General features: G+C 50.5%; 1 protein-coding gene across 3 annotated transcripts; it reads right to left on the reverse strand.

The window, feature by feature from the left end:
- Positions 1-607: 607 nt before the first annotated feature.
- Positions 608-10,602, reverse strand: NTSR2 (neurotensin receptor 2). 3 transcript variants are annotated; one of them, XM_017525923.1, is made up of 4 exons: positions 9,815-10,602; positions 4,316-4,589; positions 2,425-2,515; positions 608-1,154 (listed from the first exon to the last, which is right to left on the reverse strand). In XM_017525923.1, exons 1-4 carry the CDS (start codon positions 10,436-10,438, stop codon positions 956-958), a joined length of 1,188 nt encoding a protein of 395 aa, XP_017381412.1. In that variant the 5' UTR covers positions 10,439-10,602; the 3' UTR covers positions 608-955. The 3 variants fall into 3 exon arrangements, with proteins under 3 accessions (XP_017381412.1, XP_037593300.1, XP_017381419.1); XM_017525930.2 differs by having other exon boundaries at positions 1,019-1,154; positions 4,359-4,589; XM_037737372.1 differs by lacking the exon at positions 2,425-2,515 and having other exon boundaries at positions 610-1,154; positions 4,359-4,589.
- Positions 10,603-11,075: the final 473 nt, after the last annotated feature.

Raw genomic sequence — 11,075 nt, forward strand, 5'->3', positions numbered from 1 at the left:
AGTTGGGGGGAAATAGGGGAGGGATGGTGGGGAGTGGGGAGCTGGGGAGAGATAGCAAGGGGAGAAATGCCAGATGTAGGTGATGGGGAGGAAGGCAGCAAATCACACTGCCACATGTGTACCTATGCAACAATCTTGCATGTTCTTCACATGTACCCCAAAACCTAAAATGCAATAAAATAAATAAATGGGAAAAATTTTTTTAAATAATACAGTCTTTGAAACAGTTAAAAAAAAAAAAAAAAAGAAGAAGATGCAACTCTTGTCCAACACTGTGCTGGCCAGAGCGTACCTGGGCCCCCTGTGCCTCATGGCGGGGAGTACATGGCCATTTCCCATAAGCCACATGGGCTGGCTTGGCCAGAGGAAGGAGGGGATGCCAGTGGCCCACTGGCTTTCCAGAGCCCGTAGAAGCTGCTGTCAAGGTCAACAGCTGCTCCCTGCCTGGGAGAGAATGGAGAATCTTACTACAGCTCAGACGCTGTGGATTTGTCATTTGGGGAAATTCATAGGACACCTGAGCATAAGACTACAGAAAAGTGTCGTGGGCTTTTGGGACAGCAGGAAAGCAGCGATAAGAGCCATGCAACAACAATAACAACAGAAATTGTGCCAGCAAAAATTTATTGAGCATCTACTATGCACCCGGCTCTGTGCTAAGCACTTTAGTCTCAGACAACACGAAGAGATGGATGCTGTTCTTTTATCTCCACTACATAGATGAGGGAGCCTGAGGCTAGGAGGGGTCACATGGCTTGCCTGCAGTTGATGGTTCTCAGCAGACTGGGGTTGACGGAAGTTGCCCTGGCTGCGAAACTTGAATGGTTAGTGATAAGGTTGCTTGCCTGCTCTGCTAGGTGGCTGAGCACCTGGTCATTCTGCTTGTTCTCTTCATTCTTGTATTACATCCCGGTCGGGGTTTTTGGGGGATCTCCAAAGCCTGAAGCTGTATCTATTAGGGTGGGACCCTGGGGCTTCGGGTGGTTAACCTCTCCCTGGGGTGGTGCTCTCCACACGGGGAGCTGAGGGCTTTCAGGAAGAGTTTTCTGAAGGAGGAGGACACAGCGTTGTAGAGGAGAGGAGTCACAGCTGAGCTGACGTAGAAAAGTGTGTTGGTCACCATGTAGAAGTAGTGGTAGAAATTGTAGAGTGGGCTGCAAGAGAAACCCAGAAGCCTGGTTAGAGGACCTGTCACCCCCTCCCGGCATCCCCTCGCAGTTTCCTGCCAGAGAATGCCTCTCCTATTTTCTACTATCAGGAAGCACATTGTTTTGTTTTGTTTTGTTTTGAGATGGATTCTTGCTATGTTGCCCAGGCGGGAGTGCAGTGGCGTGGCTCACTGCAACCTCTGCCTTCTGAGCTCAAGTAGTTCTCCTGCCTACAGTCCCAAGTAGCTGGGACTACAGGTGCGCATCACTGTGCCCAGCTAATTTTTGTATTTTTAGTAGATAAAACGGTGTTTCACCATGTTGGCCAGGCTGGTCTCGAACTCCTGACTTCAGTTGATCCACCCACCTCAGCCTCCCAAAGTGCTGGCTCACAGGTGTGAGCCACTGCACCCGGCCAGGAAGCACAAAGTGAATTCCACAAATGTTTCATCACCAGCGGCTGATGTCCTCCACCAGCCTCTATGATCTGCCATTCCTGGCTGTGGTTCCCGGTCACCTCATAGTAAGGTGACATTGCTGACTGACAGGGACCCCCCCAGGTGCCCAGGGTTGCTGCATGTGGTCAGGAGATGTGGCTGCACTAAGAGCCGCAGGTCCTTCTGAGGAGCCACATTCCTTGCGGCAGGTTCTCTGCAGCAGGAAGCACTTGGCAGGAGTTCGTGTTGCCCACGGAGGGTAAGGGGCGCCAGCAGCTCCTGAGGAGGAAGCATATGTCACATGGCTCTTTCTGCGGAGGCTTCCTGGGACCCCTGTTTTGGATGTTTGACTCCCACTTACGATTGGGGCACAGTGATTTCCAAAAGGCAGATTAGGAATTCTCTTGTCTTCTCCAACTGTGTCATAAAAGGGGGTGCATGTCTTGGTCTCTGCTGAGGGGGCTTTTGTTAGCTCATGGAGTCTCAGCTTTGTGTCTTCCTCATACTCTCCTTGTAATAGGAGAGGAAGGAGAGAGAGAGAGGAAGCCTCAGAAGCGTGGCCCATGCTCCCTCTTCCCAGCCTGTAGGCTTCTCTTTCTCCTGTCGTCAGAATCCCCCAGGCCTCTCATGCCCGTGGCCTTACCAGCTCAGGGACAGTGCACTGTTCCCCATCCCTAGCTGGGAGATTTCGAGGAACAGCCTGCTTGGAACCAGGTGGCATGCAGTCCAGAGTTCCAGAGGACCCAGCAATGAAGGGACCCTCTGGAGAGCAATGGAGACACCAGGCCCGGCCCAATGGGCCCCCTCCCTGTGTGCAAGGGCCCTTCTGCCACACTCACTCAGTCCACCCGTCATCAGGGACATAGCAGAACATGAGCCTGCGGGCATGGTACGGCAGCCAGCAGATGACATACACGGCCACGATGGCTCCTGCAGAGCATGGGGGAGGGAGATAGAGCACCAGGAGAAAGCAAACACATTCTTGGTTACGACATTGCCAAAGGAGGATGATGCCCAAGGGACAGCAGCACTTCCCTCTAACTTGGTCCTGGAGTCAAGGGTTGGAAGGAGGCTTTGAGGTTATCTGATATATTCCTACCTGAATCTCTTCTCAAACCTCGCATTATCCTGTCCTCTGGGTAAATGTCCACTCTGACCATGACCTGGACATAGCATGCTTCTAGGACCTCCTCCTGGCTACCAGAATATATTCCCAACTCAGGGCTAGATTACCCTACCTGGTTATCTATCTGTGTGTACAACAGAACTTGTATCTTTCTTGAGCCAGGCATGGTGGCTCATGCTTAGAATCCCAGCACTTTGGGAAGCCAAGGCAGGTGGATCACTCGAGGTCAGGAGTTTGAGACCAGCCTGGCTAACAGGACAAAAATTAGCTGGGCATGGTGGCATGTGCCTGTAATCCCAGCTACTTGGGAGGCTGAGGCAGGAGAATCGCTTGAACCTGGGAGCAGGAGGTTGCAGTGAGCTGAGACCACACCATTGAGCAAGACTTCATCTAGAAAAAAAAAAAAAGATCTTGTGTCTTTCTTGTCTGAAAGCTTCTCGCTCCTTTAGTCCTTTCTCTGGTTAATTTACAGCAGTGCTATTTATCTAGCACTCAAGCCATAAGCAGAGACTCCTATTTTTCTGTTCCTCTCTGTATCCAGTCTATTAGAGTTCCTCCTTGGCATCTCTCCTGTGTGTGTTTTCCCTGTCTCACTGCAACCTCCCTAAGAGGCTCTTACTTCCTCTGTACTGAACTAGGACAAGTCTCCCAACAGCCCACCCCTTCCCTCTCCTGCTTCTGGTCTGCTCCAACTGGCAAAGCTGTCATCTAGGCCAGGGGAGCCCCTGGACCACCGAGCAGTGTCAACATCAGTGAGAAGCCTGTTAGAAGTACAGAATCTTAGGCCCCACGGCTTGCATTTTACAACTCTCCAGATGATTCTTATGCATACTGAAGCTTGAGAGGCACCGTTTACCCCATTCTCCAAAGAGCTGAGTACAATAGGTCTCAAGAGCAAACCTCCACTCATTCGAGGACATCAACTTTTTCAATGACTGACCATTGTCCATCAAATGAAGTCTGACACCTTCATGTTCTGACTTTGTGTTACTTGGCACATTGCACTTAGCTCTTGCATCTCTGTCCATACACAAGACTGGACGTTGATGATAGCAGAGACCCTGTCTTGTACTTGATCCTTCCATACACTAGCTAGTGTCTGGGTTATGGTGGGTGCTTGGAGAGACCTCTGCTTTCCTGTGCCTTTTGCAGTTTCTCTCGTAAGGCCAAATTTTTCCAGATACTTACGAAAACAAGAAAGCAAACAGATCAGTGTGGGAGGAGGGACAGTGGAGTTGGAAGGGAACTGGATTTAGGGACCAAGCCCATCCGAGAGTCCACAATTCGCAGCCGCAGTCTTTAACCATAACTGCTCCTTGTGTTCATCCACACAGCCAGACTTACTGAAAAGTGGTCCCGTCTCTGTTTGCCTGTGTGTGCTACTCCCTGGAGCAGATCGGAGACTTCATGTACAGAATTCCTATTCTTTTCCTTTAAATATCCCACTGAGCCCTACAGGAAGTCTGTTGGTTCCCCTGGGGCATAAGATAAAGGAAGCCTTGAGAGAGGTAGTGATTGGCTGAGGTCACCTGGCCAGGGATTGGTGGAGGCAGCCCTGGAACTTGAGCCCCTTTCTCCTGGGATGATGTTACAGAGGACTTAACTGAGAACCTGGACGCTGCGCTGGAGGCTGCGGATCCGACTCACGTCTTTGTGTCTCACCAGGCTGACCTGGCCCCCCTGGAAAAAGGTCTTCTTCCATACGATGAAGCTGAGGAGACCGTCCTCACTCAGCAGCTCCAGGCGACTGGGGGTGGAGCTACCCAGGGCAGAGGTGGACGGCACTTGGGAGCAGAGGGCCAGCAGGTGGTTCACTGTGACCCCGTTCAGGAAAGCAGTTAGTGCCAAGGGGAGCACGAAGGACACCAGCACATTCACCTGTGGAAGTAATGCCAAGGGCCGTGGGGCAGTGGCAAGGCCCTGAGACCCTTGCCATCAGACTGTGCCCCAGGCCCCAAATCTGCATCAGCAGAAGGGGCGACGGAAGGGTTAGAAGGTTGAGAAAATTTCCAAAAAGTGAGAAGAGAGAAAAGAAAATTTGGGATTAGTTTAGGATGTTCATAATAGGAGTTCCAGAAAGAAAAAAAAAAGAAAAAACAGAGGGGAGTAATTTTATTTAGAAATGCACTCAAGAAAGTTTTTCCAAAGTTGAGGAGTCTGAGTTTTGACACAAAGCCTGCCTGGATGCCCCGAAGAATGGATGGAAATAGACTCACAGCAATTTTCATTTTTATGACATTTAGTACTTTGGGTATAAAGAGAAGACCTTGAAAGCTTAATAACAGATAAAAGAGGTCACATAGATAGGATGGAAAACCAGAATGAGATTTACTTCTTAAAAGCAATGGTAGATGCTAGAAAATCATGAGTAACGCTTTATAACTTGTGAGAAAAATGGCTTCCATCTTAGAATTTTATACCCAGCCATGTTATGACAAATGTGAAGATAAAACAATTTTTGACATGCAAATTCTCAAATTTTTTTACTCTCTATGAACCTTTCCTTGGGTCTCAGAAAATTACAAGAACATATGTTCTAGACAAAAAAACCAATAAAGAGGAAGACCTGCCATTCAAAATGGGGTATCCCACAGAGGACCCACTGAGTGATGGAAGGGAGCTCCCAGGGGGCCCCTGTGCAGATGGAAGGGAGCTACCAGGGGTCCCTGTGCAGATGAGACTTTCCGGTGGTTCCCCTGTGCACTAGACAGCAACCAGCGGGACTGGAGCAGAGAGCTCCAGGGAGAACTAATACAAGATGAAACTGGCAGGTTGTCTGATGGATCTGAACATATTGAAAGGGCATTTGTGCTTGTAATCTAAAGCTGAAAATGAACTACAAATAGGCATATGGAAAACTATGCAAATGAAAAAAAACCATACATTATTAACTTCAAAGAAAACAAAAGTCCTTGGATTAGAAAGAAAATGCAATACGTATCATCTGTGAGGTATGTTTACATAGTCACAATTACATAAATACTGAACATAAATTTAACCCAACACAGTGATAGAATTATGCTGGAAGGAGGATGGAGGTAATGTGTTTTGGGGTGGTGGTGGCAGAGGGCAGGAATCAGAGTGTAGGAGAGTGAAATACTCATTTTCTATGGGTAGAAGACAGTGGGTACAATTTAAAACTAAGAAATAAGGTTAGTGTGCTCTTTAGAAATATGGAGGCAAAGACGGCAAGAGACAAGAATGCATGGCATTTGCCTCTCAACTAGGGAACTAGAGAAATGAATCAGAGTGTGGAGTGTGACAGGGGATTGCTGCTTTCCATCACACATCTTGGGTTATCATCATTTGATATCATTTGGCTTAGAAAAATGAATTTATTTATATAATAGTCTGTTTTAAATGTTTACTTTTAAAAATTCAAAATCTATGTGTTTTAGGGTTTCTTCTCATCAGTTCTAAGGCTCTCTTCCACCTTTCCCTTAGCAAACATTTTTTTTTAAAACAGAGCATTTTTTTTTTTTTTTTGCGACAAGATCTCTCTCTGTCACCCAGATTGGAGTGCGGTAGCAGAATCATAACTTACTACAGCCTCTGCCTACTGGGCTCAAGTGATCCTCCCACCTGAGCCTCTCGAGTAGCTGGGACTACACGCATGTGCCACCACTCTTGGCTATTTTTTATAGAAATGGGGGTCTCACTATGCTGCCCTGCCTGGTCTTGAACTCTTGAGCTCAAGCAATTGGCTCACCTCGGCTTCCCAAAGTGCTGGGATTACAGGTGTGAGCCACTGTGCCCGGACTAACAGAACAATATTTAATACCACTTTAAATCAGTATGAACTATCTGAATTGAATGCTTTTTTATCTTATGCTTTTATCTTCATGCCTTTTTATCTTAATGCATGCTCACAAATCAGCAACGCTGAGGGAAAAATAAAACACTATGCCCATCAATTTAGTTTGTTGAGGAACCAAACAGGTTTATACCAGTAATGACATACTTAATTGCTATCAAATTGTAGCTTTAATGCCAGTCAAGACAAAGATCAAAAGTAAAAATACATTTAATACGTTAGTAATTAATCTTTGGGAGTCTTAAAATCTTTCTGGAAAAGCTACAGTTTTTCGTACTCCTGCCCTGAAGTGGGAGGATCACTTGAGCCCAGGAGGCAGAGGTTGTAGTTAAGTTGTGACTATGCTATTGCATTCCAGCCTGGGCTCCTCCCAGCTGCTGCCCCGGAGGCCACAGGCACAGCTACTGTGGGGTTCCTCATGCCTACTGTGCTCTCACACCCCTTTGCTTACTCACCGTTAAACAGCAACTAGTTCACATTTTTTAAAAATGTACATATATAACTGATTAAAAAGTAGGCCAAGGTGGGCAGATCATGAGGTTAGGAGATCGAGACCATCATGGCTAACACAGTAAAACCCCATCTCTACTAAAAATCCAAAACTTAGCCTGGCATGGTGGCACGTGTCTGCAGTCCCAGCTACTCAGGAAGCTGGAGGAGAGCAGAGCAGGCAGGGAGGGAGAGAAGAGAGGACAGGTGGGAAGGCCCCGATTCCACCTCCTGTGAGCCAGGCACTGTACTAGGCTGGGAAAGGAGAGCTGGCGTTAAATCCTTAGGTGGGAAGAAAAGGCAGGAAAGGGAAGAAGGTGAACATTTGTTGAGGACCTGCAATATTCTGGGCAATTCCACGTGATCTCATTGAATTATCACAGAGGATGCCAGCAGCCACGTTCTTGCCCTGTGGACAAACCTGGGCATGTGAACCCAACCCACAGACACCCAGAGGCATCTCTCTGAGTCTGGGAAGAGCAGGAGAGAGAGCGGCTCCTGGGAGCCCTGAGGCCCTGATTCTGACCTGAAGTCTCAGGGCTGCCCGACATCCTTGCTTCAATTTTTTATTTTGGCTGAAGCTGCCTCCAGCTCTGTTTCCATCTTTTGCAACATAAGAGTTCTGACTACACCCATCTCTAGCCTCTTTTTTCCCCTTTCACAATGGCTCGATTTTTTCATTTCAGAAACTGATTACGAACTTTGAATTTTTAATTTTTATTTTTTTGAGACAGGGTCTTGCTCAGTTACCCCAGCTGGAGTGCAGTGGTGCAATCATGACTCAGTGCAACCTCAAACTCCTGGGCTCAAGGGATCTTCCCATCTCAGACTCCTCAACAGCTAGGACTACAGCCACACCACCACACCGAGCTAACTTTTTTTTATTTTTAGTAGAGATAGAATCTCACTATGTTGCCCAGGCTGGTCTCGAACTCCTGGCCTGAAGTGATCCTCCCACCTTAGCCTCCCAAAGTGCTGAGATTATAGGCTTGAGCTACTGCACCGAGGCTTATAAACTTTTAAATGCCAATTTCCATGTAAAATAAACAAACAAATAAGTACACCTTCCTTAGGCATTTGGTCCCTTCATCCCCCTCTCCAAGCCAGGTCCCACCCACCATACCCCGCACACTTGGGAGACCTGTGCCTGCTTCTAGGTGCCCATTGGAGCCCCAGACCCATGGGAAAATCACTGCAGACAGTTGCTCATGGCAGATTCCATGTGATGGGCGAGGGGTCTCTGGGCTGAGCCTGCTAGAAAGGAAGTAGGAAAGGAAGATGTTGTTTAAAGAAATAGGTGACAAGTTCAGTGGAGAGAAGGCCCTGATGCCTGGACAGCCACTCCAGAGGCACACTTCTGAAGATGACTCAGTGGCCTTTGTGGATTCCAGGGGTGGGACTCGGGGGCATGCTCAAGATCTGGAAGAATTCTGGCCACGGAGAGTCCCCCTCCACTCCACAGTGTTTAGAATGAATGGGGACAAAGCGGCTCCACTGAACACCCATGAAACCTTAAGGCATTGCCTGCCCCGTGGGTTCCTCCTGGTCATGAATGAAAAGGAGGTTGGTGAGTAAACACCTTCCCTGAGGCCCTTTGGTCCTCTACCCCTGCCCAGGGGATGGATGAGCAGACACGAACAAAGGTGGGGCCTTCAGGAACGAGGAGAGAGTACAGGGAGAGAGGGGACTTTAGAGAGGGCTCTTTGATTGTGTGGGCAGGCTGGGCTTCCAGCTGCAGGAGGCAGCTTTACATGAGAAGGAGCCTCACCTGGGGATGTGGCACTTGCACTCAAGTCCCCTAAGCAGCCTCCACACCCTCTGCGTGCCCTGATGAATTCGCATAGTAATCTCTCCCATGTACCCTCCTGTGCCAGTGTGCAGAGAAGGGGTTCTGGCTCCATCCTGATTTGTTCCCTTAAGTTTCCTGGAGGCCCAGCAGGGCCTGGGTGCGGGGTGGGAGTCGGGGTAGGGGGAGCTGTCCTGTGCTTTCTCAGCCTTTCCCACTTCCCCAGTGTGCTGGACACATGAGATCACAGTCTAATGTCACCAGAGCAAGCGACCAGAGGACACTGACTTGTAGAACGATGCGGAAATGGAGACAGAAAGGTGAGCATCACTTTCAGAAAATGCATTGTGAAGGGCTGCAAATACATCACATGCTGAGAGAACTCAGAAGACGGGAGAGAGCCCCTGGAACTGGGAGGTGCGAGCAGAGCTGCACTTTGGGGAATAAGGGTTGGAATCAAAAGCAGCAGAATCTTTTGACGTAGAAGCCAGAGGCTGGGCATGGTGGGGAGTTCCAGGAAAAGGGGAGCAAGAGGTGTCGGGGAACAAGTGGCCTAGGGGAGGCAAGGCTGCTCGAGAGAAGGAAACAGGAAATGAGGTTAGAAGCCTGATCAGGCCTCTGGAAGAGGCCAGGAGTGCCTTCTCGATCCCACCCTACCTCCAGGGAGGTCCTCTCCAGAGCCGTCTGGGGGCTCGTTTGAACACAAACTTCGGCTACTGAGGCAGAAACCCGGGTGGGTCATGGACTCGATACTTTCACAGGCTCCGCAGGCGACTTTATGCCCAGGAGCGTCTGAGCACCACTCTCGCAAGAGTGGGAACACTGACTTTGGAGTTAATTTTGAATTCAAATCAGGAGTTCTCTCATTGCTTCACTTTGGCCACGCCTCTCTCCGTCTAGTAAAATGGGATGGAGAAACGAGACCCAACTTTCTGGGTGGTGGCGAGCATTAGAGTCGAAAATGTCTGCTCCCGGGGAGGTACCCTCATCCCAGCGCCCGCCCCCAACCCTTACCTGGATGAAGACCTGGAGCGCGGTGCGGCTCACCAGCACGGTGCACACACGAGAGGCGAGCTCCGGCTCCCCGCTCGCCGTCTCCAGCTCGTGCTTCTGCCCCATGATGACGGCCATCGGCAGGGCAAGGCCGAGCGAGACGACCCACAAGAGCGCCACCAGCCGCCGGGTCCGGCGCGGCGTCAGCAGGCTGCGGGCGCGCAGGGGCTGGCACACGGCCAGGCAGCGCTCGGCGCTCAGGCTGGCCACGCTCAGCACCGTGGCGTAGGCGCACAGCTCGCGCACGAAGTAGTAGCCGCGGCAGCCCAGGTCGCCGAAAACCCAGGGGTAGTGGAACCACACGAAACTGTAGAGCTCGACTGGCACGCCGACCAGCAGCAGCAGCAAGCCCGAGAGTGCCAGGCTGAGCACGTGGTATCGCAGGCGCCCCGCGCGCCCGGCCCGCGCCTTCAGCACCACGTGCACGGACAGCGCATTGCCCGCCGCGCCCAGCGCCCAGATGAGCGCGTAGAGCGCGGTGAACAGCACCTTGGCCCAGAGGCGCGTGTCTACGCCCAGCCGGGCGTCCAGACTCAGCCCCGGGTTGGGGCTGGGCTGCGGGGGCCGCGGGCTGCTGGTCTCCATCCCGCTCCCGCGGCCGGCACTCCCTCACTCTCACTGCCCGGAGTCTGGGCGAGCAGCCTGGTTAGCGAGCACCTCCTCTTCTCTGGGAACCTCCGGAACTGGGAGGACACGCCCCCGAAAGGGTGTCCCTGAGCCAGCGTGGGACCGCGAGTGCCAGCCCGTTAGCGTCAGTCACACGTTTCCCTTCAGTTCAACTCAGGGAAGCGGGTGCTGTTGGAAAGGGGGCTCCTTTGGGGGCTGATAGTCACGAGTTGGGCTGGACTCCACCACTTCCCAACTTTGTGATCTTGGGCAAGTTTTTTAACCTCTTTGAACCTGGTTTTGCAACCTTATTATCGACACTGCAGAATTTCTGGGAAGATGAAATGAGCGAATGTGTGTGGAAGTCCCTACCTGCAACGTAAATAGACATGGTGCTTTCGTCTTGCGCCTTGGCCCTTGGGTTGCTGTGTGTGTGTGCAGCAGTCCGGGAAAGGACTTGGGAAAGACTTTCCCAGCACTTCAGCATTTCGTAAATGTTACTGTTCTTGCTAAAGGGCTGTTCCAATGCCACCCTAAGAGCCCCAGGAAGTGCCCTTGTCACTGAGAATACATCTTCATGGTGCCATACTTTCCCAGTCCTTTGAGAATGACATCC

The sequence above is a fragment of the Cebus imitator genome, unplaced genomic scaffold, assembly GCF_001604975.1.
Source record: "Cebus imitator isolate Cc_AM_T3 unplaced genomic scaffold, Cebus_imitator-1.0 Scaffold1, whole genome shotgun sequence".
Taxonomy (NCBI): domain Eukaryota; kingdom Metazoa; phylum Chordata; class Mammalia; order Primates; family Cebidae; genus Cebus; species Cebus imitator.

Bases quoted from the DNA above. Each gene is read 5' to 3' on its own strand.
- NTSR2 (XM_017525923.1), bottom strand. From the start codon at position 10,438: ATGGAGACCAGCAGCCCGCGGCCCCCGCAGCCCAGCCCCAACCCGGGG. The intron at 2,516-4,315 runs GTTAAGTCCTCT...CATGCTCTGCAG, and splicing joins GCGCAGCGTCCAGGTTCTCA to GAGCCATCGTGGCCGTGTAT. The intron at 1,155-2,424 runs GTGAGTGTGGCA...TTTCTCTTGCAG, and splicing joins CCTGATGACGGGTGGACTGA to CCCACTCTACAATTTCTACC.